At 45.4% G+C, this 27060-nt stretch overlaps 1 protein-coding gene across 2 annotated transcripts in view; it reads right to left on the reverse strand.

Moving 5' to 3' along the window:
- DHX57 (DExH-box helicase 57) overlaps nucleotides 1–27060 on the reverse strand; it is a 95285-nt gene that overhangs the window by 65676 nt on the left and 2549 nt on the right. The window contains exons 1-8 of one of the 2 annotated variants that reach the window (XM_040429579.1): nucleotides 26248–26363; nucleotides 23699–23940; nucleotides 13733–13885; nucleotides 13402–13617; nucleotides 12384–13192; nucleotides 9513–9721; nucleotides 8947–9068; nucleotides 488–683 (exon numbers count right to left, since the gene is read on the reverse strand). In XM_040429579.1, the coding sequence (XP_040285513.1) occupies nucleotides 488–683; nucleotides 8947–9068; nucleotides 9513–9721; nucleotides 12384–13192; nucleotides 13402–13617; nucleotides 13733–13885; nucleotides 23699–23940 (1947 nt within the window). In that variant the 5' untranslated portion in view covers nucleotides 26248–26363. Of the gene's footprint in view, nucleotides 1–487; nucleotides 684–8946; nucleotides 9069–9512; nucleotides 9722–12383; nucleotides 13193–13401; nucleotides 13618–13732; nucleotides 13886–23698; nucleotides 23941–26247; nucleotides 26364–27060 lie in introns of those variants that run through there. The other variant, XM_040429580.1, reaches the window with a different exon arrangement.

Genomic DNA, 27060 nt, shown 5'->3' on the forward strand with positions numbered 1-27060 from the left:
TGTTAAAGGGGGTTGTAGGCGTTATGATTTTTTTTATTTCACCGAATTCATTTACAGCACGAGCACACTGAGGTCATCAATTGGCTGCAGCAGTATATGGAATGTCAACGCTGCAGCCAAACAATACGTCACTGACTGCATACCAGGAAGAGGACAGAGAAGCAGCAACGCTGTATTGGTGCGGGCACAGGAAGGGATATATATATTTTTTTTTTAATTATTATTTTATCAGCTCTCCCCCCCCCACCATTAGTTTGGTAAAATAAAAAAATAAAAAAAACTCAGGCAACTTCTTTAGGGGCTACTAGCCATTAACATAAATTCAGATGTAGTCAAACACAGTGGATAAACAATATGTAACATATGTATACATGGAGGCAGCGATCAAGACTTTCTACATTAACACAGGACAGACAGGTGTATGGTCACCTAACCTCATGTTTCCATACCACAGGTGCATAACTTAAGAAATATGAACTCCACTGACCTTAACACTCTCCAGTCTAATCTGATAACCCACAGAGACACCGACTCTCTCAGCTCTCTCCTGAGCCACACGTTCAGCCACAGAAATAGCAGATATCCTCCGCGGCTGGGTACATATAATATTGGAAACATGGTTGGCAGGGCCTTGCAAAGAAGCATCTAGTATAAATTGTGGAATCTGTGTGGTCTTACCACATCTGGAGAGTAAAAAGTGAGAAGGATAATTGATGGATTACGATGTAGAAATGAACTGTTCAGCTGATAACATCATGGCTGTTTCTTAGGCCTCTTTCACACGGGCGTTGCTGGGAAAAGGTGCGGGTGCGTTGCGGGAACATGCGCGATTTTTCCGCGCGAGTGCAAAACATTGTTATGCGTTTTGCACGCGCGTGAGAAAAATCGGCATGTTTGGTACCCAAACCCAAACTTCTTCACAGAAGTTCGGGCTTGGGAACGGTGTTCTATAGATTGTATTATTTTCCCTTATAACATGGTTATAAGGGGAAATAATAGCATTCTGAATACAGAATGCACAGTACAATACAGGTACAGGTCCTTTTCCTGTGCACAGCAAAGAAGAAGACAGAAGAGAAGCCGGGCTGCGCGATCAAGTGGATTAAGGAGAGTTAAATTTTTATTTTTTTTAACCCCTCCAGCGCTATTGTACTATGCATTCTGTATTCAGAATGCTATTATCTTCCCTTATAACCATGTTATAAGGGAAAATAATAATGATCGGGTCTCCATCCCAATCGTCTCCTAGCAACCGTGCGTGAAAATCTCACCGCATCCGCACTTGCTTGCGCACTTGCTTCATTTCTATGGGGCCTGCGTTACGTGAAAAACGCACAAAGAGGAGCATGCAGCGACTTTCACGCAACGCACAAGTGATGCGGGAAAATCACCGCTCATGTGAACAGCCCCATAGAAATGAATGGGTCGGGATTCGGTGCGGGTGCAATGCGCTCAACTCACGCATCGCATCCGCGCGGAATACTCGCCCGTGTGAAAGGGGCCTTAAGTACTCAGTATAGTGACTTGATAATGAGTCTTCTGCTGAGGGTAATTGTTAGGCTACTTTCACATCTGCGTTTCTCCTTTCCGGTATTGAGATCAGTCATAGGATCTCAATACTGGAGGAAAACGCTTCAGTTTTGTCCCCATTCATTGTCAAAGGGGACAAACCTGAAATGTATTGAACGGAATGCACCAGCTGTTCGTCCTGGGATGCTGAGCAAGATGGAACCGGCATGACAAACAATGCAAGTCAATGGAGCTGGATCCGTTTTCTTGGACACAAAAGAAAACGGATCCGGCACCCATTGACTTACAATGATTTTAGTGACTGATCTGTCATCGTTATTTTATAGACATAATACAACCGGATCCGTTCATAACAGAGGCAACTGGTTGTATTATCACGACGGAAGCGTTTTTGCTGAACGCTGTCGGATCCAGCAAAAAACGCAGATGTGAATGTAGCTTTAGTCAACACATGCTATCAGGCTGACGTTACTAGTGCAAGGATATGATCTAATCTCCAAGAGCAAAGTATATACTTAATATTACTGTACTTTGTGCCAAGAATAGAGACAAAAACGAGATTTTTGTATAACTTACCAGTAAAATCTCTTTCTCGCTCTTTCCTTGGGGGACACAGAAGACCTTGGGTATAGCTCATCTCCCTAGGAGGCGTGACACTAAGTGAAGACTGTTAAGCCCCTCCTCCACAGCTATACCCTCAGCCTGGAGAGAGAGACTGCCAGTTGCGTGTCCAAGTAGTGAGAAAAGGCAAAGTCCAAAAATTGGAACCAACAAGCCAACTACCCAAAGGGTAAACAAACTCTGAAACAGTCAGAGAAGAACAAAGAATGGGTGGGTGCTGTGTCCCCCAAGGAAAGAGCGAGAAAGAGATTTTACTGGTAAGTTATACAAAAATCTCGTTTTCTCGCCCAGTTTCCTTGGGGGACACAGAAGACCTTGGGACGTTCAAAAGCAGTCCAAAGGGGGAGGGACCACAGCACCAAGGCGAAGCACCCGAAGGCATCAAAAAACCCGCCGCCTGCAGACCAGGCGGCCCGAAACAGCATACGCCGAAGCCCGAGTATGCACCCTGTAGAACTCGGTAAGGTGTGCAAGGAAGACCAGTGACCGCCTTGCACAAATGCATGGCCGAAGCCTAATGCCTCCGGCCCAGGAAAAAACCGACAACTCTGGCCAAATGAATGGTGACACCAAAAGCAGAACCCTGCCCTTGGTGCGGCAACCACAACAAGAGCCACTCTGAGAAAGCGGAGGAAAGCCACCCTGGAGGCCGTCAACCCTTTGCACGGACCTCCTGGAAACACAAGAGACCGAATGTCGACAAGAGTCGGAGATCTCCAACGTTCCCTGGGGTGGGAAGGGGAGGACGACTGCCTCAATGAAATGAAAGACAAACACCATCTTCAGAAGGAAGGAAGAGACGGAATGGAGAACAGCCCTGTCCTGGGGGAAGACAGAAGGCTCGGAACAAGAAGGGCCGCCACTCAGGCACCCATCAGAGACACGATGGCTACAGAAACCCAACTGTTAGTAGAGGGAACTTCTGTAACGGCTCCAAGGAAAAATTGGAGCGCCAAGAGCCTAGTATGTAGTTCCCAGGACGGTACCGGAGGACAGTACAAAGGAACCCAAGAGCCGCTCCATGGAAGAAGTTCCTGACAGGCCCAGAGGGCCTGGGAACGCTGAAAGAGGAAGGACAGGAATGACACTTGATACTTCAAGCAACAGAGTCCCAGCCCCAGGTCCAGGCCGGACTGGAGAAAGACAGAACCATGGAGAAAGGCAGAGTGGGGGAACGCCCAGCTTCCCACAGAACCCCAGGTAAAACCCTAAGTCCTACCACAGATCCTGGACGAAAAACTCGGCTAGAAGCGAACACTAGCGAGCCCACTAGAGTTGCCTGGGCAAGCGGGTGAAAACCCAATGATCAGGCGCAGACCCGTAACACGGGTAGAACAGTCGGTAGAACTGGTCCCGTCGGCCCCCGAGCAAGGTTGTCCCGTATCCCCCCAGAGTGGGGAAGCAGAAGGACAAACGGACAGGAACCGAAGGGTCCGCCCAGCAACCGCCAGGACAAGACAGGCTAAAGCCGAAGCCAATGTAGCCACCACAGGAAGACGGACTACAGTTCCGGTGTGGGAGATTTAAAAGACAATCCTGACCAAATGGTAGTCCTCCCAAGTTACCGAGAAGGTGAATCCAAAGCAGAAACATTGCCTAAAATGGAAAAAACGCAATCTGCACCCAGCGGGAGGACAGAAAACGGTAGACCCGGTAACTAGGCACACAGCTAGTACAGCCAGTGTGGACAAGGGAGACTCAAAAGGAACACCAGAACCATCCACATGAACAACCATGCTTTCCCCAGAGGGAAGGGCAGTGAAGGAACAGCCTCTGAAGCGTGGCCGGAACAGACGCCACATCGGAATGATCTGTACCGAGTGGGAGCCAAACAGAGCCGGCGAGAAAAGGCAGGCGAGACAGAGGCCGGTATAACACCCTCCAACCGAAAGGGGGAGTGGGCAACAGAGAGGCCATAGGACAGCTCAAAAGCAGAACACCGCTACACAGAGACGCCCGGTTCACCGCCTCGCAGAAGGCGAATACCCTGAAGAACCCAAGGTGGAGGTCCCCCAGACCTGTATAAGCGAGCACCCAAGAGAAGTTGGGTGACCTTCCCAAGAATAGCGGCCCGAACCTGGTAGCAGATCAGACTGAAGCACCGAGGGCGCCAATCCGGAAAGAATCATACCACACTGCACCCGAAGAGGAGGAAATGGTATTAGGCGAGGGGACCGTAGTCCCGCCAGAGCCAACATAAAATGCGAAGGGCGCTGCAGACAGCGCTCTCGACCATGTGACCACTAGCACAGGGAAACAATGCCGCGGAAGGACAAATGGGCCAACGAAATGAATGAGTACCACCCAGCTCTGTGCAGTAGCGAACAGTAGAGCCCGTCTACTTAAATATAAGGTATTCATTTGTTGTTTATTGGACAACACCTTAGGCTTACACAGATGGACAGAATGATCTCCTTAGAGAATAGTGCAAGGCTTGCGGCAATCATCGTATCCCAAGAGAAAAAGTATGTCGCAGGAGGAAAGGAGGCATACGTACGAGTAGCCCCGTAAGCAGTGAGAAGGCCAACCCACCTACGGGACGAGAAGGAAACAACGCACAAGAACGTCCGCTCACTGCAAAAATATATCACTCAGCGAAGAGGGCCAGCCACAGAGTGCCACAGTATCTACGGGAGTGCAAACTGAAAGGAGTTATGCACAAGACTAGTATGGTATGCGATGGAACGCAAACTGACCGCCCCGAAAAAGGGGGGAAATGTACCTGGCAAACTGCAGTGGGCAAGAATGCAAAGGCCTGCCCCAAAAAGGGGGTGATGCCCAAGGCCGTACCTACGTCAGAGAAGTAGGGCATACCATACTTCGCCCAGAAAGGCGCCATGCACATGGCCACACAGTATCCAGCAGGAACGCAGGAGGTCCACCTAGTGAAAAAGGGGGGCATGCACAGGGCTATCTTAGCATTAAGTGAGTGTGCAACAATTCACCCAACCCGAAATTTCGTGAGAGTGTAACTACTCCGCCAATGAAGGGGAACATGTGCAAGTCCAGTACAGCACATACAAGGACAGCCTTGAATCTTGTGAGCGTGCAAAATTCCACCCATGGAATGAGGGGTGGTCACGCACAAGGCCAGCACCGTATCCAATGGAAGCGCAAGCGTTCCACCCATGTTAGAGGCCATGCTCAAGGCCAGCAACGTATCTGGTGAGAGTGTAGTATGCCGCCCAGAAAAGGAAGGGGGGGGGGGGGGGGGGGGGGGGGTCATGCACATGTCCAGCATCGCATCCAGGGAGAATGCGAGCAGTCGGTGAGAAAGTGTGTATGCCACCGAAGGAGGCATGCCCATGGCCGGCAGCGAATCCAGTGAGAGTGCGTACACCGCCCACAGAAGAGGGGTCATGCATATGGCCGGCCGCGGATCCAGAGAGAGTGCAAGCACCCCGTTATGTATAGGGGTCATGCACATGGCCAACAATGTACCGGCGAGAGAACAACCACCGACCGAGGGAGTGTATGTATGCCGCCACCCGGGAAGGAGGCATACCCAAGGCCGGCAGTGAATCCAATGAGAGTACATCATACCGCCTATGTAAGGTGGTCATGCACATGGCTGACAGTGAATCCAGTGAGAGTGCCGAATGCCGTCCACAGAAGGGAGTCATGCCTATGGCAGGCAGCGAATCCAGTGAGAGTGCCGTGTTCCACCTATGGAAGGGGGGCACGCACATGGCCAGCAGCGAACCCAGTGAGAGTGCCGTGTTCCACCTATGGAAGGGGGTCGTGCACATGGCCAGCATTGTATCCGGAGAAACTGCAGTAGGCCGCCAATGAAAGGGGGATCATGCACAAGGCCAACCCGCAGTTAGGGAGAGTGCAGTATCCCGCCCAGGAGGGGGGTCCTGCACATGGCAGGCACCATAACTGGAGAGGGTGACGAATGTTGCCTACAGAAAAGGCATGCACTTGACCAGCGCCGTAGCGCGGAAAGGGCAAGAAAACCACCTAGAAGGGGAAAAAAAGACCCTGGCAGCGCCGCAGCCGGGGAGCGCGACACCATGCCGCCTATGGAAGGGGGGCATGTATACAGGCAGCACTCTGAGATGAGGCTGCAGCGTCCTGCGCAGCCCACAAGTCATATATATAATAAAAACTTTCTTTTTTTTTTTTTTTTTTTTAACACACAGCCTCACTGAGGCAGAAAAAAATAAAATAAAAGGGGGGGGCCACCTACAGGGCACAGATCCACCCATACAGGCTCATCGGAAGCCGGCCTGTACCCAAAGGGTTAACAGGGATCCGGCCTGGGGGGCGGCACTGCGATCCTCTGGGGGCGGGGGAACCTCCAGGCGGGAAGAATTCGCGCCTGGAGAAGTTCCAGCCCCCTCCAACAGAGGCCTGAATTTGCGGCCTAGTAGCGTGAAGCTGGGGCCTAAATTTTTAGCGGCGCCCGGCTGACCGGGGCCGCACAGTATTTAAAGTACCGGCCGGCCTACGGAGCGGCACATACCGGCCGCGGGTGCCCACCCCGCGGGCCGTAAGAGCCGGGGCCTAAATTTTTAGCGGCGCCCGGATGACCGGGGCCGCACAGTACTTAAAGTACCAGCCGGGCCTACGGGGCGGCACATACCGGCCGCGGGTGCCCACCCCACGAGCCGGGGACCCGGATAGAGCGGGATCACGGCCTTGAAGTGGAACACAAGTTTTGTTCCGACGGTCGGCCGGGGCTGTTGAAGCGCTCATTTTGCAGGCCACGGTGCCCACCCAGCTGTCCGGAAGTGAGGACCCTGCACCCGGCAGCCATTTCACCCCTGGAGCGGGCACCTGCCTAGAACAGCGCTCCATATGGCCGGCAGCTACAACCTCCTTTCCCCTGGAACGGTGTCCGTGAGAGTAGGGAGGGTCAGTGGCAGCAAGGCGCGGGCCCTCTGGCCCTGAAGTAGTGGCCGGTAAGAGGGAGGGGGACCCTGAGACCGGGTCTGTGAGGGTGGACGCCTGCATAACCCCTCCATCAGGGGCAGCTAGTTGCGGACCTCCGCAGCTCCCTAGGCATTCTTCTTGTAGGGAGAAGGGTGCCAATGTCCTGGAGGCCAGGAGAGAGGGAGCAGAATGTCGCCCTGCGACAGCCCAGGAGCCAGCCTAGGTCTAGCATGGGCAGAAGGGTCCATAGGCCCAGTATAGGGTCAGGCACGCAGGAGACCGGGGGGGGACGGGGGACGTAGGGCTGGAGAAGCCTCTCTCTCACCATAGTCGTCTTCACCCTCGGTCCGTTCCAGCAGGGTCGCCCCTTCAGCTACTGGCACCGTAGTGGCAGGACGCTGGGAGAGGGACTTGGCGTGCGGGCGACCCTTGCGCTGGCGGGATGTAGGGGAGCGAGGCTGCCCTGATCCACCTTGCCTTCTGTGGGGGAGGCAGCAGTGCGGGTGACCGGCACTGGCGCAGCTCAACCCCGGGAGAACAGAGAGGTCTAGTGCGTCTCTGTTATCCCTGATGATCTGGAACAAAAATAAAATAAAAAAGTAAAAAACTAAAATTGAAACAAGGAGAAAGCAGCCCTGCAGAGCAGGGAGTGTCTTGCCTCCTTGGACACTAAGCAAAAACTGGCAGTCTCTCTCTCCAGGCTGAGGGTATAGCTGTGGAGGAGGGGCTTAACAGTCTTCACTTAGTGTCACGCCTCCTAGGGAGATGAGCTATACCCAAGGTCTTCTGTGTCCCCCAAGGAAACTGGGCGAGAAATCTATCCTCTCTGTACACGGTTGCCTTGCAGCACTGGGATCCTGGGCTCAATCCTGCATGGAGTTTTAAATTAGGGTTATTTACGGTAGTTTAGAAAGGAGACAACTGAGGAGAGTGTTAATAACCATGTATAAGTATAACAGGGGTCAGTACAGAGATCATTCCAATCATCTATTTATCCCCAGGACTGTGACGAGGGGACATCCTCTGCGTCTGGAGGAAAGAAGGTTTGCACAGAAACAGAGGATTCTTTACGGTAAGAGCAGTGAGACTATGGAACTCCCCTGAGGAGGTGGTGATGGTGAGTACAATAAAGGAATTCAAGAGGGGCCTGGATGTATTTCTGGAGTGTAATAATATTACAGGCTATAGCTACTAGAGAGGGGCCTGGATGTATTTCTGGAGTGTAATATTACTCTATATATTTATTAGATTTCTGGAGAAGGGTCGTTGATCCAGGGAGTTATTCCAACTGCAAACACAAACAATCAAATAAATACAATCGTGCCATACTCCCTATAGAAAATGTACTAGTGCTAATGCTATGCTATGTTACAAATGTGAGATTCTTGGCAAAAACATTTTGTACAAAATAATTTGTGCCTGTCCGCCAGCGTCAAGGGGATCTCTTTAGTACAGGAACCTACACTAAATGCTACATCCGCTGGTGCCATACCGGCCTCCATTAAGTTCAGGGTATGCAGTTTCCACGTTCCATGAATTTATTAGAGGTCATTGTGGCACCAAAAGAGGTATAATATAGTGTGGGCTCAGCATGCATGTGGAACCTGCATTCACTAAATTTAATAGAGGCCGGTATGGCACCAGCAGATGTAGTATCTAGTGTAGGTTTCAGTCCTAAAGAGATTGCCTGTAAAATCCGCCTGTTATGTAGAGGCCGGCACCTCTACATAACTTAGGCGGATGAACCGCCAGCTTAGGAGGAGGTCTAAATCGCCGGTCTTCATAAATGTCCCCTTATGTTCTCCTCGTGTTGTTGTGAGATAACCCATTTAGATAATGATGCCCTCTCTTCTGTAGTCACTGATGTGTGGTGGGAAAACGATATACCTTTGAAAGCTGAACAAAATGTCTGCTTACCCTGTCATTCCACAAACAACCAGTACTTGATGCCTTGCCAGGTTTTTCAGTATTGCATCTTGTTGCTCCCATGCTGGCAGCTTTATCCTCTCTTGAAGCATAGACTGGTAACTTTTGGAAGCCTAGGAACATAAATCAAATTAAAGCCATTTTTAAATTAGAAACACCCTTCATCCCAACAGCCAAATGAAAAACAAGTCTAAAGATGTATCCTCTGAGTTTTCAGGAAGGTTGTAAAGTTATCTCTCTTACTTACAGCTCACATAGTGGTTGTTGCCCATTTTCCCCCAGACTCCTGAATGGCAGACATGCTTTGTAATATGGCGCATTTACCCTATTATAGGCCCATGCTGTACTTCTGTAAGCCTTCAGCAATCTGCTGGGGGGCCAGGAGCCAAACTTTTGGCAATCAGCTGATCAATCTGGCAGGAGTTATCGGCCAACCGCGACCAGTCTACATACTACCCAGATGGCCATTCATTTAGCTACACATCTTCACTGCAGGGGAAATGTACAGTCCTTCACCGTTCTCACCTTAATTGCTGGGTGAAATATGGGCAACTTACCTGTTTTGTCTTGAAGTGTTTACAGATCTTAGCATTTTCTGCAAGAAAAACTTTAGGATTCCAGTATTTTTTGACCAGTTTCTTCTTAAGATTGGCATAACTTTCATTCTCTACCACCACAGCCTTTGATTCCAAGTCATCCAGCTCATCCTGTACAGTCTGAGTAAATTTAGTAGACTCTTCTGCCATAATATTTAACTCCTTTTTACCTAAAAATGAAAACATGGAAGACATACTGATATATTAACCTTTTCTGGAGTGGTAATGGAAAATAGGCAATTTCACCATTGTTCTTTGTACTTTAAAGCGGTTGCCCAGGATTAGAGAAACATGAAGCCATCTTTGGAAGACAGCACCACCCCTGCCCACAGGTTGTGTGTGGTATTGCAGCTCTGTTCCATTGACTCCACTGAACATGACCTGCAATACCACACACAACTCATGGATTTAGGTGGCGTCACTTATATTTGAAAGCGGCCATGTTTTTTCTAGTTCTGGACAACCCCTTTAAATTTACTATGTTCACTGTGCAGCATATTTAGCATGCTCTTTTAGGCCTCTTTCACACTTGCGTTGTTGGGATCCGGCATGCACTTCCGTTGCCGGAGGTGCCTGCCGGATCCGGAAAAACGCAAGTGTACTGAAAGCATTTGAAGACGGAACCGTCTTCCAAATGCTTTCAGCGTTACTATGGCACCCAGGACGCTATTAAAGTCCTGGTTGCCATAGTAGGAGTGGGGAGCGGGGGAGCGGTATACTTACAGTCCGTGCGGCTCCCCGGGCGCTCCAGAATGACGTCAGAGCGCCCCATGCGCATGGATGACGTGATCCATGTGATCACATGATCCATGCGCTTGGGGCGCCCTGACGTCACTCTGGAGCGCCCCGGGAGCCGCACGGACGGTAAGTACACTGCTCCCCCGCTCCCCGCTACACTTACCATGGCTGTCAGGACTTTAGCGTCCCGGCAGCCATGGTAACCACTCTGAAAAAGCTAAATGTCGGCTCCGGCAATGCGCCGAAACGACGTTTAGCTTAAGGCCGGATCCGGATCAATGCCTTTCAATGGGCATTAATTCCGGATCCGGCCTTGCGGCAAGTGTTCCGGATTTTTGGCCGGAGCAAAAAGCGCAGCATGCTGCGGTATTTTCTCCGGCCAACAAACGTTCCGTACCGGAACTGAAGACATCCTGATGCATCCTGAACGGATTACTCTCCATTCAGAATGCATTAGGATAATCCTGATCAGGATTCTTCCGGCATAGAGCCCCGACGACGGAACTCTATGCCGGAAGACAATAACGCAGGTGTGAAAGAGCCCTTAGTCTATGGTTCAGAACAATTACAGTGATAACAAATATGGATAGTTTTATTTGTTTTTTACTACTTTTGCATAATAGTAGCATATCTCATGCAAAAAAAAAAAACTATGTTGCATTACAACTGCAATAAAATATTATTTTTCCCACAGTTGTAGACATATGTGACTTGTTTTTTGCAGGATAAGATGTAGTTTTCATTATTACCATTTTGGGGTACATGGGACATACATATTTTTTTTTTGGAGGTATAGGAAAAAGGGGAAAAAAAATTCCATTACCATTTGGATTTTTTATGTTCTTTACGTGGAAGTTTAAATAACGTCATCTTTATTAGACCCCATTCAGTGCTGCGGTGTGGACCAATTGACTTGAATGGGTCCGCAATCCACAACATACAGGAAAAAGGTAGGGCATGTCCTATCTTTTGTGGTGCGAAGGCACGGACTCTGAAGCCCATGGTAGGGCTGCTACGTGTTTCCGTTGGCTTCCGATCCAAAAGATAGGACAAGTCCAATCTTATGCCGTATGCTGTGGATCGCAGATCCATTCAAGTCAATAGATCCACAAGGCAGCACGGAGTTCGCACAGCCAGTGCTGTGTTTCGAGGACCCGCTGTTTTGCGGTCCGCAACACAGGCGCGGTCGTGTAAACGGGGCAGTATACGTGCTGTGACAAACTCGGCAATATCATATGTGTGCAAGTGTATTTTTTTTAGGAAAAATTTACTATGTAACTCCCAAAAATGTTTTTTATTTTTTAAATAAACTTTATTAAACTATAATTATAATTTTTTTTGTCTCAAATGGGGGCAGGGCATTTATAATGCTCTGGTATATCTTCTGTAGAAATGCAACAGTGACAGGCTGTCCATTAGGCTGTGCCTGTGGAACAATTCTGGAGCATCTATTCTTAAGACTCTATGTTATGCCTTTCCTGTATTATTCCTGCTAGAAGTTTAGAAATAAATTGCCAGTAGTCTGCCGTAAAGGTGCTGCTGGGTGTTACTCCAACTGGTAACACCCAGCAGTACCTTTACTGCAGACCATTCATAAACGTTTAGTAGAAATAAAGGAATGGCACATCATACAGTCATAAGAGTAGATGCTCCAGAATTCTTATTACTTGGGGAATGCAAGTAGTTACTACAACAAACATGTCAGGAGAGGTGAGAGTGGGTCCGACACTTGGGACCCCAGCCGATCAGCTGTTTGAGAAGGCAGCGGTGCTCCAGCAGCGCCGCGGCCTTCTCACTGTTTACCGCCGGCCCACTGACGTCACGACTAGTATCAACTAGCGTGGGCGCGTCTAAGCTCCATTCAAGTGAGCAGAGCTTAGCGCCGCCCACGCTAGTTGATACTAGTCGTGTGACGTCAGCGGGCCGGCGGTAAACAGTGAGAAGGCCGCGGCTGCCTTCTCAAACAGATGATCGGCGGGGGTCCCGGGTGTCGGACCCCCGCCGATCAGAAGCTGATGATCTATCCAGAGGATAGATCATCAGTTAATACAAAGTGCAGAACCCCTTTAACAAAGATTATTAGCGTTCTCATACCTTCTGGAGTACAAGTCCGTTTTTCAGAGTTCATTGGTTTGTTAACAATTATGGGGGGTTTCTTAGCTTCACATGTTGGCTGTATAATAGGTGGCGGAATACTATATCGATGATGTGCATTAGCAAGTAACTGTACAATATCATCTTCATCCTCCAAGGAGCTGACAAGGGAGTAGACGGCTGGTTCACCAGTGTGGGCAATTGTCAATGCTTTTTCATACAGGTACTCTGCCATGTGTAGGCGACATCCCATTGGCAGATTCTCATTGAGTGAATGAAACGCTATCAGTGGAGCTTGATAAGGGTATTTATTATCCATAAGGAAACGAATTTCAAGCTCATACAGGTAATTGCCGTCATTAGCACTTAGGTGAGAGTCATCCTTCATATTTTGCTTTGGGGATTCATGCCTAAATCTACATTTAGACCCAAATCGGCAATTTTCTCCTTTCAAGAAAAACTTGCAGATATTATTAGGGGTTGTAGTCACTACATCTTTGGCACGGTCTTTATTTCGGGGTTTTTGAAGTCTGTCTGTTAGGTAGCCCAGCTCAAGTCCCACAGTCCATACTCTGTTTGGGATCCTCTCAATAAACTTCTCTCCGCATATCGAGGTGAGGACAAAAGCTTCTTCCTGACGTAATGCCAAGATGTCTTCCATGCTAATATTATCAGCCATCCGTGGTGTTTTTGTCTGGATACCAAAAGCTTCTGAAAAACACTGCAGCAACAAGTATTCAAGGGATGATCCAACATCTCCATCATGGGTCCTCAAGGCAGCCATACATCTTTCTCGGGCAAAACCGTAACTGCAAGTTAACAAAGATAAAATTACTAATGCAACTAAGTAGATGAGAACAATGTTCTAGATGAGAAGAATGTTTTATTGTCATTAGTTCATATAAATTTCTCAAACTGTAGGCATGCTGTGAACCAAGCATGGCTGCTTACAAATGGGAGAAGTTTATTTCAGAAAGCGCTTCTCAGGGGAGGCTGTAAGGCACACTGGTGCACCTACCGAGATAATTTCCCAATAGCAAAAGGTGATATGACTGCCTCAGGTAACATACGGACAGGAGGAGAAAGGTTCCCGGCTACTTCCAGAGGTTCTTGTGGTGAGGACCAGAGATCAAATCCTGAATCAGCTGCACGGCATTCACCACTTTTGTCCTCATCTTCCTCGTCTTGAGAGCTGCTATATTCATAGTCTTCCTCCAAATCTGACCCCACATCACTGTGTAAGACAGTAAATTTCAACATTTATTATCACTTATGTGATCTACTATACATTGTGCCTTACCTATTACACCAACATATTATCAGGACTGTTCTTCAGTAAGTCTACTTACTCAGCCACAGTGTCTAGCTCTGGCTCCTGAAGGTCACGCAAAAGAGCTTTCACCCGCTCTTGGTTCTCAGTGGTCATGTGCAAAGTCTGAAGAGGAGTGCTGTGGGTACTGCCACCACGGGTCCGCGGGCCGTGTCTGTTAGCATAACTGAAGCTGAAAATAGATTATCGAATAGAAAAGAAACAAAAATCAATATTTTGGACTAAAGAAACGGATCCATGAAAGCCGCAATATTTCAATTATCTGAATGGGATTATTCTGGAAACCTCAATCTGTCGGAAGCCTGCTCTGACCATGGCAATAAAGCAGCCCTAACATGAGATATTGCCTGGTGCTCTGAGACATTGCTGTTCAAATGTCAGGTATTCAAGGACATCCCAAGTCCTTGAATACATCACAAGTTTAAGCTGAGGTCTAATAGAGAACAACGGAGGACGTCAGAAAAGGGTCTAATTCCCATCTGATAAAGTGAATGCATTTCAATAGGATCTGCCATCACTTTATGATGAGTGGAAGTTTGACCTCTAGGACCCCCACCAATCCTGCAAAAGGAAGGGGTCACAGCACTGACATAGCATTAACCCCCTCCCCTTTTTTCCCCCCCTGCACTAGGCTGTGCACTTAAAGTAGGTTATCCAACCCCTATAATGCCCGGGCCCCTCACACTGGTTATACTTGCCTTGCTCCCCAGCAGCCTCGTCGCTTCTCATGCCCACTGCTGCATCTCCCTGTTGGGCGGATCAAGTTGCGACAGGAAAGAGCCTCCCTTGCATCATGGGTGGCCCGGGCATTTTGGGGGGCATTATAGGGGTTCGATAACTCCTTTAAGCCCTGTCTATTTTCGGCCTTTAGGTTGAAGCATTTCTTTTTCAAACCAGCCAAGTGTGCTTACTCAGCCATTTTCAGAACCCCCACATTAGATATTGAAGGAAGGCACGCATGAGCAGCCACCGGTCGATTCATGGTGGTGCAAGATGGGACTCCATTCTTAGGACAGGAGCAGGTCCCAGAGGTGAGATTTGCACATATCGGACATTTATAACATATCCTGTGATTATGACATAATTGTCCAGATGGGAATATCCATTTAGTTCTTTATGGGGGAATGATGAAGTCTGCCATTATTTTTAATGTTTTACATTTTCTACCATTTAGCATGTTGGATAAAAAAATGTGTTGCCTTTATTCTGTGCGTCAGTACAATTATAGCGATACCAAATTTAAATTTTTTTTTTTTTATGGCCTCCTACGTGTGCACAATAAATTCCATATTCTGAGAACCATAACTTTTTATTTATCTGTCAATGAAACGTCTTGTGTTGTGGAACAAACTGTAGTTTTCCCACTATTCAGGGCTACAACTTTCTGGTCACTTTTTATTCCATTTTTGGGGAGGAGAGATGAATAAACAAAAATGTTTCTTTTGCAGGATGGATGAGGAATGTCGATTGTGGGAAACATAGAATGTGTCGGCAGATAAGAACCATTTGGCCCATCTAGTCTGCCCAATATACTGAATACTATGAATAGTCCCTGGCCCTATCTTATATGAAGGATGGCCTTATGCCTATCCCATGCATGCTTAAACTCCTTCACTGTATTTGCAGCTACCACTTCTGCAGGAAGGCTATTCCATGCATCCACTACTCTCTCAGTAAAGTAATACTTCCTGATATTACTTTTAAACCTTTGCCCCTCGAATTTAAAACTATGTCCTCTTGTAGCAGTTTTTCTTCTTTTAAATATTCTCTCCTCTTTTACCTTGTTGATTCCCTTTATGTATTTAAAAGTATCTATCAGATCCCCTCTGTCTAGTCTTTCTTCCAAGCTATACATGTTAAGGTCCTTTAACCTTTCCTGGTAAGTTTTATCCTGCAATCCATGTACTAGTTTAGTAGCTCTTCTCTGAACTCTCTCCAAAGTATCAATATCCTTCTGGAGATATGGTCTCCAATACTGAGCACAATACTCCAAATGAGGTCTCACTAGTGCTCTGTAGAGCGGCATGAGCACCTCCCTCTTTCTACTGGTAATGCCTCTCCCTATACACCCAAGCATTCTGCTAGCATTTCCTGCTGCTCTATGACATTGTCTGCCTACCTTTAACCACCTGCCTCCACGCTAACGCCGAAAGGCGTCATTGCTGTGGCGCTCTTTGGCGTCATCTCGCGTGAGCCGAGATTTCCTGTGAACGCGCGAACACAGGCGCGCGCAAAGGATCGGAAGATAAGCGAGTGGATCTTCAGCCTTCCAGCGGCGATCGTTCGCTGGCAGGCTGGAGATGCGATTTTTTTAACCCCTAACAGGTATATTAGACGCTGTTTTGATAACAGCGTCTAATATACCTGCTACCTGGTCCTCTGGTGGTCCCTTTTGTTTGGATCAACCACCAGAAGACACAGGTAGCTCACCACTACACTACACCCCCCCCTGTCACTTATTAACCCCTTATTAACCCCTGATCACCCCATATAGACTCCCTGATCACCCCCCTGTCATTGATCACCCCCTTGTAAGGCTCCATTCAGACGTCCGTATGATTTTTACGGATCCACTGATACATGGATCGGATCCGCAAAACACATACGGACGTCTGAATGGAGCCTTACAGGGGGGTGATCAATGACGGGGGTGATCACCCCATATAGACTCCCTGATCACCCCCCTGTCATTGATCACCCCCCTGTAAGGCTCCATTCAGATGTCCGTATGTGTTTTGCGGATCCGATCCATGTATCCGTGGATCTGTAAAAAACATACGGACGTCTGAATGGAGCCTTACAGGGGGGTGATCAATGACAGGGGGGTGATCACCCCATATAGACTCCCTGATCACCCCCCTGTCATTGATCACCCCCCTGTAAGGCTCCATTCAGACATTGTTTTGGCCCAAGTTAGCGGAAGTTTTTATTTTATTTTTTTCTTACAAAGTCTAATATTCCACTAACTTGTTTCAAAAAATCAAATCTCACATGAACTCACCACACCCCTCACGGAATCCAAATGCATAAAATTGTTTAGACATTTATATTCCAGACTTCTTCTCACGCTTTAGGGCCCCTAAAATGCCAGGGCAGTATAAATACCCCACATGTGACCCCATTTCGGAAAGTAGACACAAATATCTAAAAATGCCCTCCTAAAAGGAATGTGGGCCCCTTTGCGCATCTAGGCTGCAAAAAAGTGTCACATATCTGGTATCGCCGTACTCAGGAGAAGTTGGGGAATGTGTTTTGGGGTGTCATTTTACATATACCCATGCTGGGTGAGATAAATATCTTGGTCAAATGCCAACTTTGTATAAAAAAAATATGGGAAAAGTTGTCTTTTGCCAAGATATTTCTCTCACCCAGCATGGGTATATGTAAAATGACACCCCAAAAAACATTGCCCAACTTCTCCTGAGTATGGCAATACCACATGTGACACTTTTTTGCAGCCTAGGTGGGCAAAGGGGCCCACATTCCAAAGAGCACCTTTCGGATTTCACCGGCCATTTTTTACAGATTTTGATTTCAAACTACTTCGCATGCATTTGGGCCCCTAAAATGCCAGGGCAGACTTTGTAAGAAAAAAATAAAAATAAAAAAAATCATCATTTTCCGCTAACTTGTGACTAAAAATAAAAAGTTCTATGAACTCACTATGCCCATCAGCGAATACCTTAGGGTGTCTACTTTCCGAAATGGGGTCATTTGTGGGATGTTTCTACTGTCTGGGCATTGTAGAACCTCAGGAAACATAACAGGTGCTCAGAAAGTCAGAGCTGCTTCAAAAAGCGGAAATTCACATTTTTGTACCATAGTTTGTAAACGCTATAACTTTTACAAAAAACAATTTTGTTTTTACCCAAACATTTTTTTTTTATCAAAGACATGTAGAACAATAAATTTAGAGAAAAATTTATATATGGATGTCGTTTTTTTTGCAAAATTTTACAACTGAAAGTGAAAAGTCATTTTTTTGCAAAAATAAAAATCTGTAAATTTCGATTAATAACAAAAAATGTCAGCAGCAATGAAATACCACCAAACGAAAGCTCTATTAGTGAGAAGAAAAGGAGGTAAAATTCATTTGGGTGGTAAGTTGCATGACCGAGCAATAAACCGCTAAAGTTGTGGAGTGCCGATTTGTAAAAAAGGGCCTGGTCACTAAGGGGGTATAAACCTGTGGTCCTTAACCGCTTTACATCCGCCCATAGGATATAAACGTCCTATGGGTGGATCTCTATTTCTGAAAGCACGTTTTAAAACGTCCTTTCAGAAATAGCAGCTGCACGCTAATCGTGCAGCTGCTGATCGGGTTGCCCGCTGTCAGTGACAGCAGGGCAACCCTAAGACAAGGCAGGGACAGTGCCCAGGTGTCCCTGCCTTCCGGATCGCTGCAGACACAGCGCTCACCGAGCGCTGTGTATGCAGAGAAGGAAGCGCTATGCGCTTCCTGTTACGGCCCGGCGGTCATGTGACCGCCGTGACCCGAGAGTGCAGGAGCTGTGTGAGGTCTCTCAGAGACCTCGATCAGCCATGCTCTGAGGCTGTACAGCGCTGGATTGCTGCTGTACAGCCTCTCTAGGGGTGTATTTGTCCTGTAACTGGGGCTACTATGTCAGCCCCAGTTACAGGAGAAATAAACAGTGAAAAAAAAAAAAGAAAAAGTGAAGTAAATGTCCCCCAGAGGTCTTGTATGACCTTATGGGGGACGAAAAAGTGTAAAATAAAAAAAATAAAAAGGTTGAAAATAAAAAAATAAATAAATGTTTCACATGTAAAAAAAAAAAAAGTCCCCAAGTAAGGAATGGAAAAAAAAAAAGTTAAAAATAGAAAAAATAAAATAAAATAGACATATTTGGTATTGCCACGTCCGTAAAAACCAGCTCTATAAAAATATCACATGACCTAACCCCTCGGATGACCACCGTAAAAAAAAAAAAAAAAAAACCTGTGTCAAAACAAGCAATTTTTGTCACCTTGCATCACAAAAGGTGCAACACCAAGTGATCAAAAACGCGTATGTCCCACAGTACCAATAAAACCGTCACCTCATCCTGCAAAAAATGAGACCCTACATAAGAAAATCTCTCAAAAAATAAAAAAACTATAGCTCTCAGAACATGGACACATTAAAACATAATTTTTTGTTTCAAAAATGCTATTATTGTGTAAAACTTTCATAAATAAGAAAAAGTATACATATTAGGTATCGCCACGTCCGTAACAATCTGCTCTATAAAAATGTCACTTGACTGAACACCTCAGGTGAACGCTGTAAAAATAAATAAATAGAAACTGTGCTAAAACAACCAATTTTTTGGTCACCTTGCCCCATAAAGTGTTATAATGATCGATCAAAAAATCATATGTACCCAAAAATAGTACTAATAAAACTGGCACCTTATCCTCTAGTTTCCAAAATGGGGTCACTTCTTGGGAGTTTCTACTGTAAGGGTGCTTCAAATGGGACATGGCATCTAAAAACCATGTGGAGTTCCTTTTCTTCTGCGCCCTGCCGTGTGCCCATACAGCAGTTTATGACCACATGTGGGGTGTTTCTGTAAACCGCAGAATCTGGGTAATAAATATTGAGTTTTGTTTGGCTGTTAACCATCGATGTGTTAAGGAAAAACATTTATTAAAATGGAAAATCTGCCAAAAAAGTGAAATTTAAAAATTTGATCTCCATTTTCCTTTAATTCTTGTGGAACGCCTAAAGGGTTAACAAAGTTTGTAAAATCGGTTTTGAATACCTTGAGGGGTGTAGTTTCAGGTCTGAAGTCACTTTGTGGGGCCTACATAGTGGATACCCCCATAAATGACCCCATTGTAGAAACTACACCCCTCAAGGTATTCAAAACCGATTTTAAAAACTTTGTTAACCCTTTAGGCGTTCCACAAGAATTAAAGGAAAATGGAGATCAAATTTTTAAATTTCACTTTTTTGGCAGATTTTCCATTTTAATAAATTTTTTTCCTTAACACATCGATGGTTAACAGCCAAACAAAACTCAATATTTATTACCCAGATTCTGCGGTTTACAGAAACACCCCACATGTGGTCATAAACTGCTGTATGGGCACACGGCAGGGCGCAGAAGGAAAGGAACTCCACATGGTTTTTAGATGCCATGTCCCATTTGAAGCCCCCTGATGCACCCTTACAGTAGAAACTCCCAAGAAGTGACCCCATTTTGGAAACTAGAGGATAAGGTGCCAGTTTTATTAGTACTATTTTTGGGTACATATGATTTTTTGATCATTCATTATAACACTTTATGGGGCAAGGTGACCAAAAAATTGGTTGTTTTAGCACAGTTTCTATTTATTTATTTTTACAGCGTTCACCTGAGGTGTTCAGTCAAGTGACATTTTTATAGAGCAGATTGTTACGGACGTGGCGATACCTAATACGTATACTTTTTCTCATTTATTAAAGTTTTACACAATAATAGCATTTTTGAAACAAAAAAATTATGTTTTAATGTGTCCATGTTCTGAGAGCTATATTTTTTTTTTTTTTTGAGAGATTTTCTTATGTAGGGGCTCATTTTTTGCGGGATGTGGTGACGGTTTTATTGGTACTATTCTGTGGGACATACGCGTTTTTGATCACTTAATGTTGCACCTTTTGTGATGCAAGGTGACAAAAATTGCTTGTTTTGACACAGTTTTTTTTTTTTTTTTTTTTACGGTGTTCACCCGAGGGGTTAGGTCATGTGATATTTTTATAGAGCTGGTTTTTACGGACGCGGCAATACCTAATATGTATACTTTTTTTTATTTGTTTCACTTTAACACAATAATAGCATTTTTGAAACCAAAAAAATGATGTTTTAGTGTCTCCATGTTCTAAGAGCTATAGTTTTTTTATTTTTTAAAAGATTTTCTTATGCAGGGGCTCATTTTTTGCGGGATGAGGTGACGGTTTTATTGGTACTATTTTGTGGGACATACGCGTTTTTGATCACTTGGTGTTGCACCTTTTGTGATGCAAGGTGACAAAAATTGCTTGTTTTGACACATTTTTTTTTTTTTTACGGTGTTCACCCGAGGGGTTAGGTCATGTGATATTTTTATAGAGCTGGTTTTTACGGACGCGGCAATACCTAATATGTATACTTTTTTTATTTTTTCTATTTTTAACTTTTTTTTTCATTTCTTATTTGGGGACTTTTTTTTTTTTTTACATGTGAAACTTTTTTTTATTTTTTATTTTACACTTTTCGTCCCCCATAAGGTCATACAAGAACTCTGGGGGACATTTGCTTCACTTTTTTTTTTATTTATTTTTTTCACTGTTGATTTCTCCTGTAACTGGGGCTGACATAGTAGCCCCAGTTACAGGACAAATGCACCCCTAGAGAGGCTGTACAGCAGCAATCCAGCGCTGTACAGCCTCAGAGCAGGGCTGATCGAGGTCTCTGAGAGACCTCACACAGCTCCTGCACACTCCGGTCACGGCGGTCACATGACCGCCGGGCCGGAACAGGAAGCGCACAGCGCTTCCTTCTCTGCAGACACAGCGCTCGGTGAGCGCTGTGTCTGCATCGATCTAGAAGGCAGGGACACCTGGGCACTGTCCCTGCCTTGTCTTAGGGTTGCCCTGCTGTCACTGACAGCGGGCAACCCGATCAGCAGCTGCACGATTAGCGTGCAGCTGCACTTTCTGAAAAGACGTTCTGGAACGTCCGTTCAGAAATAGACGTCCACCCATAGGACGTTTATATCCTATGGGCGGACGTAAAGCGGTTAAAAAGTGGGTTTTGTCAATTTTCTTAAAAATTTGAAGAATTGCTTCTAAACTTCTAAGCCTTCTAACGTCCTAAAAAAATAAAATGACATTTCCAAAATGATGCCAACATAAAGTAGACATATGGGGAATGTTAAATAATAAATATTTTATGAGGTATCACTTTCTGTTTTAAAAGCAGAGAAATTTAAATTTATAAAATTTTTTTGGGTAAATTTGGGATTTTTTCATAAATAAAAGGTGAAATATTTTGACTCAAATTTATGACTATCATGAAGTACAATGTGTCACGAGAAAACAATCTCTGAATGACTTGGATAAATAAAGGCGTTCCAAAGTTATTACCACATAAAGTGAGATATGTCAGTTTTGCAAAATTTGGCCTGGTCAGGAAGGGGGCAAATGGCCCAGATGGCAGGTGGTTAAGTGGTTAAAGAGGACCTTTCACCTGGAAAAACATTGTGAACTAAGTATGCTGACATGGAGAGCGGCGCCCAGGGATCTCACTGCACTTACTATTATCCCTGGGCGCCGCTCCGTTCTCCCGTTATGCCCTCCGGTATCTTCGCTCAGTAAGTTATAGTAGGCGGTGTCTGTTTTTTTTCTCCCAGGCTGTGAGCTGTGCGCTGCGATTGGCCAGCGCTACAGCCTAGGAGAAGGAGACGCCCACAGGACAAGGGCAGACACCGCCTACTATAACTTACTGAGCGAAGATACCGGAGGGCATAACGGGAGAACGGAGCGGTGCCCAGGGATAATAGTAAGTGCAGTGAGATCCCTGGGCGCCGCTCTCCATGTCAGCATACTTAGTTCACAATGTTTTTCCAGGTGAAAGGTCCTCTTTAAGTCTTCTGAAATAATGCCCCCTAAATCCCTTTCCTCAGATACTGAGGTTAGGACTGTATCACTGATTTTATATTCTGCTCTTGGGTTTTTACGCCCCAGATGCATTATCTTGCACTTATCAACATAAAATTTTAGTTGCCAGATTTTTGACTATTCCTCTAGTTTTCCTAAATCCTTTTCCATTTGGTGTATCCCTCCAGAAACATCAACCCTGTTACAAATCTTTGTGTCATCAGCAACAAGACGCACCTTACCATCGAGGCCTTCTGCAATTTCGCTGATAAAGATATTAAACAATATGGGTCCCAGAACAGATCCCTGAGGTACCCCACCGGTAACAAGACCTTGGTCTGAATATACTCCATTGACTACAACCCTCTGTTGTCTGTCCCTCAGCCACTGCCTAATCCATTCAACAATATGGGAGTCCAAGCCCAAAGACTGCAATTTATTGATAAGCCTTCTATGTGTGACAGTATCAAAAGCCTTACTAAAGTCCAGATAAGCGATGTCTACTGCACCTCCTCCATCTATTATTTTAGTCACCCAATCAAAAAAATCAATAAGATTAGTTTGACATGATCTCCCTGAAGTAAACCCATGCTGTTTTTCATTTTTCAATCCATGGGATTTTAGATATTCCACAATCCTCTCCTTAAGTATGGTTTCCATTAATTTCCCCACTATTGATGTCAGGCTTACTGGCCTATAGTTGCTCGATTCCTCCCTACTACCTTTCTTGTGAATGGGCACAACATTTGCTAATTTCGAATCTTCTGGGACGACTTCTGTTGCCAGTGATTGGTTAAATAAATCTGTTAATGGTTTTGCTAGTTCACCGCTGAGCTCTTTTAATAGCTTTGGGTGTATCCCATCAGGCCCCTGTGACTTATTTGTATTAATTTTAGACAGCTGACTTAGAAACTCTTCCTCTGTAAAGACACATGCATCAAAAGATTCATTAGTCTTCTTTCCTAACTGAGGTCCTTTTCCTTCATTTTCCTTTGTAAAAACTGAACAGAAGTATTCATTGAGGCAGTCAGCTAGTTCTTTATCTTCTTCCATATACCTTCCTTCTTTTGTTTTTAATTTGGTAATTCCTTGTTTTAGTTTCCTTTTTTCAATTTATGTATCTGAAGAATGCCTTATCACCTTTTTTCCCTGACTGAGCTAATTTCTCTTCTGCCTGTGCTTTAGAAGCTCTTTAACTTGTTTGGCCTCTCTCTGCCTAATCTTATAAATTTGCCTGTCATCCTCGTTTTTTTTTAATAATTCCTAAATGCTATCTTTTTGTTTTTTATGATTTTGGCCACTTCTGCTGAGTACCACAGTGGTCTCTTCCTTCTAAATAGAGGTAGTGCCAGTGACAGGTCTTACCTTGCTGGTCTCTCCGGTTTCCTGGAGAAGCAGATGTCATCTCCATCATCCCATGCTTTACTAGAGCTTTTCTTGCTTCCTCCGCCGCCTCCTCCTCCAGGTTCTGCTCCGAATCTTCCTCCTCTGTTAGCTCCTCGCCCCCTACCACCTCCTCTTCTGCCCCCTCTTCCCCCTCTTCCAGAACCACGTCCTTTGCTACCTTCTTTGTTTGGTTTGCCTTTCCTCCTAGTAGGAAAATCCATCTGTGGATACACAAAATCATAACATATTACACATCATTCCATACAGTGAGGAACAGAAGTATTTGAACACCCTGCGATTTTACAAGTTCTCCCACTTAGAAATCATGGAGGGGTCTGAAATTCACATTGTAGGTGCATTCCCACTCAGAGATAGAATAAAATAAAATAAAATAAAAAATTCAGGAAATCACATTGTATAATTTTTAAAGAATTTATTTGTCTGAACATAAGTATTTGAACACCTGAGAAAATCAGTGTTAATATTTGGTACAGAAGCCTTTGTTTGCAATTACAGAGGTCAAACGTTTCCTGTTAGTTCTTGACCAGGTTTGCACACACTGCAACAGGGATTTTGGCCCACTCCTCCACACAGATCTCCTCTAGATCTGTCAGGTTTCGGGGCTGTCGCTGAACAACACAGAGTTTCAGCTCCCTCCAAAGATGTTCTATTGGATTTAGGTGTGGAGACTGGCTAGGCCACTCCACAACCTTGATATGCTTCTTACGGAGCCACTCCTTGGTTATCCTGGCTGTGCGCTTCGGGCTGTTGTCATGTTGAAAGACCCAGCCACGACCCATCTTTAAATGCTCTAAGGGAAGGAGGTGGTTGCTCAAAATCTCACAATAAATAGCCCCATTCACCCTCTCCTTAATACAGTGCAGTCGTCCTGTCCCCTTCGCAGAAAAGCACCCCCAAAGCATGATGTTACCACCCCCATGCTTCACAGTAGGGATGGTGTTCTTGGGATGCAACTCATCCTTCTTTTTCCTCTAAACACGAAGAGTAAAGCTTAGACCAAAAGGTTCTACTCTGGTCTCATCTGACCACATGACTTTCTCCCATGCCTCCTCTGGATCATCCAGATGGTTATTGGCAAACTTCAGACGGGCCTGGACATGTGATGACTTGAGCAGGGGAACCTTCCGTGCAATGCATGATTTGAAACCATGACGGCGTAGTGTTCTACCGACAGTGACCTTTGAAACTGTGTTCCCAGCTCTCTTCATGCCATTGACCAGCTCCGCCCTTGTAGTTTTGGGCAGATTCCTCATCTTTCTTATCTTCAGTGATACCCCACGAGGTGAGATCTTGCATGGAGCCCCAGTCTGATGGAGACTGACAGTCGTCTTTAGCCTCTTCCATTTTCGAACAATTGCTCCAACAGTTGATCTATTTTCACCAAGCTGCTTGGCAATTGACCCGTAGCCCTTTCCAGCCTTGTGAAGGTCCACAATTTTGTCTTTTGACAGCTCTTTGGTCTTGCCCATGGTAGTAGTTGGCGTCTGACTGACTGTGGGGTGGACAGGTGTTTTTAAAGAGCTCAGACAGGTGCTACTAAGTTAGATTAATGAGTGGAGTAGAGATGGACTTTTTAAAGGCACAGTAACAGGTCTTAGAGATCCAGAATTCTTGCCGTTTCTCAGGTGTTCAAATACTTATGTTCAGCAGTGCAAGACAAATTCTTAAAAAATCATACAATGTGATTTCCTGAATATTTTTATTTTATTCTGTCTCTCAGAGTGGGAATGCACCTACAATGTGAATTTCAGACCCCTCCATGATTTCTAAGTAGGAGAACTTGCAAAACCGCAGGGTGTTCAAATAATTATGTTCCTCACTGTATCTGGAACTTATATAAAAAAAAATTAAAAAAAATGGACAATGCCCTCCTCTCTATAGAAATTTAGAATATAGCCAGAAAGGCTCATGGAACGGAAAGTGACATTGCAAAGGCTTTTAATTATTGATGAAGTGTCAAGTGTCAATTATTGATGAAGTGCTTTTTATTAATTTTTTTTGGGGGGGGGGGAAGGTTAAAACCCTTTTATCAGATCCAGATGGATGTGTCTTCTAGATCTGCAGCATTTCAGTCCTGTGTGGGTGTACATCAAGAGTATGTTCACACATCGACTTTTGTCAAGGGTTCTGCTTCAAAAATCATGCAGTATACGCTTCCCACAGTTCATGCAGCAGAGAGTTTTTCGCGTGCAGTTTTGCCGCCCTTGTGGACACCTCAGAAAAACGCAGTAGGAGACTGCTCGCGGTTTAGATTCATTCAATGGGACTAAACGGTGAGCGGGACCTCAGCATTTAAAATAACAAAGCAGAAACCACTGTGGTATATGCATCCGTTTCTGACACGGTCAAAATCCAACATGTGGTGAACATAGCCTAAAGATGCTTAAACAAATAGCTTTTTGAGGGTCCATGAGGTCCGATTTTCGCTAAAATCCACAGCAGCAAAGTGAATGAGATTTGCCAAATTTCAAGTACATGGTGCGCATTTTGTATGTGTGGAATCTGACCTACGGTGCGTCTTAAAATCCGTAGCATGGGAATTGTTTGTGCGGCTCCATGGCTGATGTATTGTGGTTCCCCAATAGACTTCAATGAGGTTGATAAAATACACAGAATATCTATACTAAAAAGAATCGTGCTTAATAGCGCAGATTTATTTATGGTTTTTCATGCAGATTTTCTGCATGCAAATCCGCACCAAGTGCCGGTATCCTAAGGCTGGGTTCACACGGGCGTTGCGGGAAAATGTGCGGGTGTGTTGCGGGAACACCCGCAATTTTTCCGTGCGAGTGCAAAACATTGTAATGCGTTTTGCACTCGCGTGAGAAAAATCGCGCATGTTTGGTACCCAAACCCGAACTTCTTCACTCCAGTCATCACATGATCCATCACCATGGTAAAAGATCATGTGACGTACCATGTGATGACCGGAGTGACGTCATCAAAGGTCCTGTTCCTGAAGTTAATGCTCACCACAGGTCCTATTCAACAAAGGAGACAGAAGAGATGCCGGGCTACGCGATCAAGTGGACTAAGGTGAGTTAAATTATTATTTATTTATTTTTTTAACCCCTCCAGCGCTGTTTTACTATGCATTCAGAATGCTATTATTTTCCCTTATAACCATGTTATAAGGGAAAATAATAATGATCGGGTCTCCATCCCGATCGTCTCCTAGCAACCGTGCGTGAAAATCGCAACGCATCCGCACTTGCTTGCGGATGCTTGCGATTTTCACGCAACCCCATTCACTTCTATGGGGCCTGCGTTGCGTGAAAAACGCAGAATATAGAGCATGCTGCGATTTTCACGCAACGCAC

This window comes from Bufo bufo, chromosome 4 (assembly GCF_905171765.1).
Source record: "Bufo bufo chromosome 4, aBufBuf1.1, whole genome shotgun sequence".
Classification (NCBI taxonomy): domain Eukaryota; kingdom Metazoa; phylum Chordata; class Amphibia; order Anura; family Bufonidae; genus Bufo; species Bufo bufo.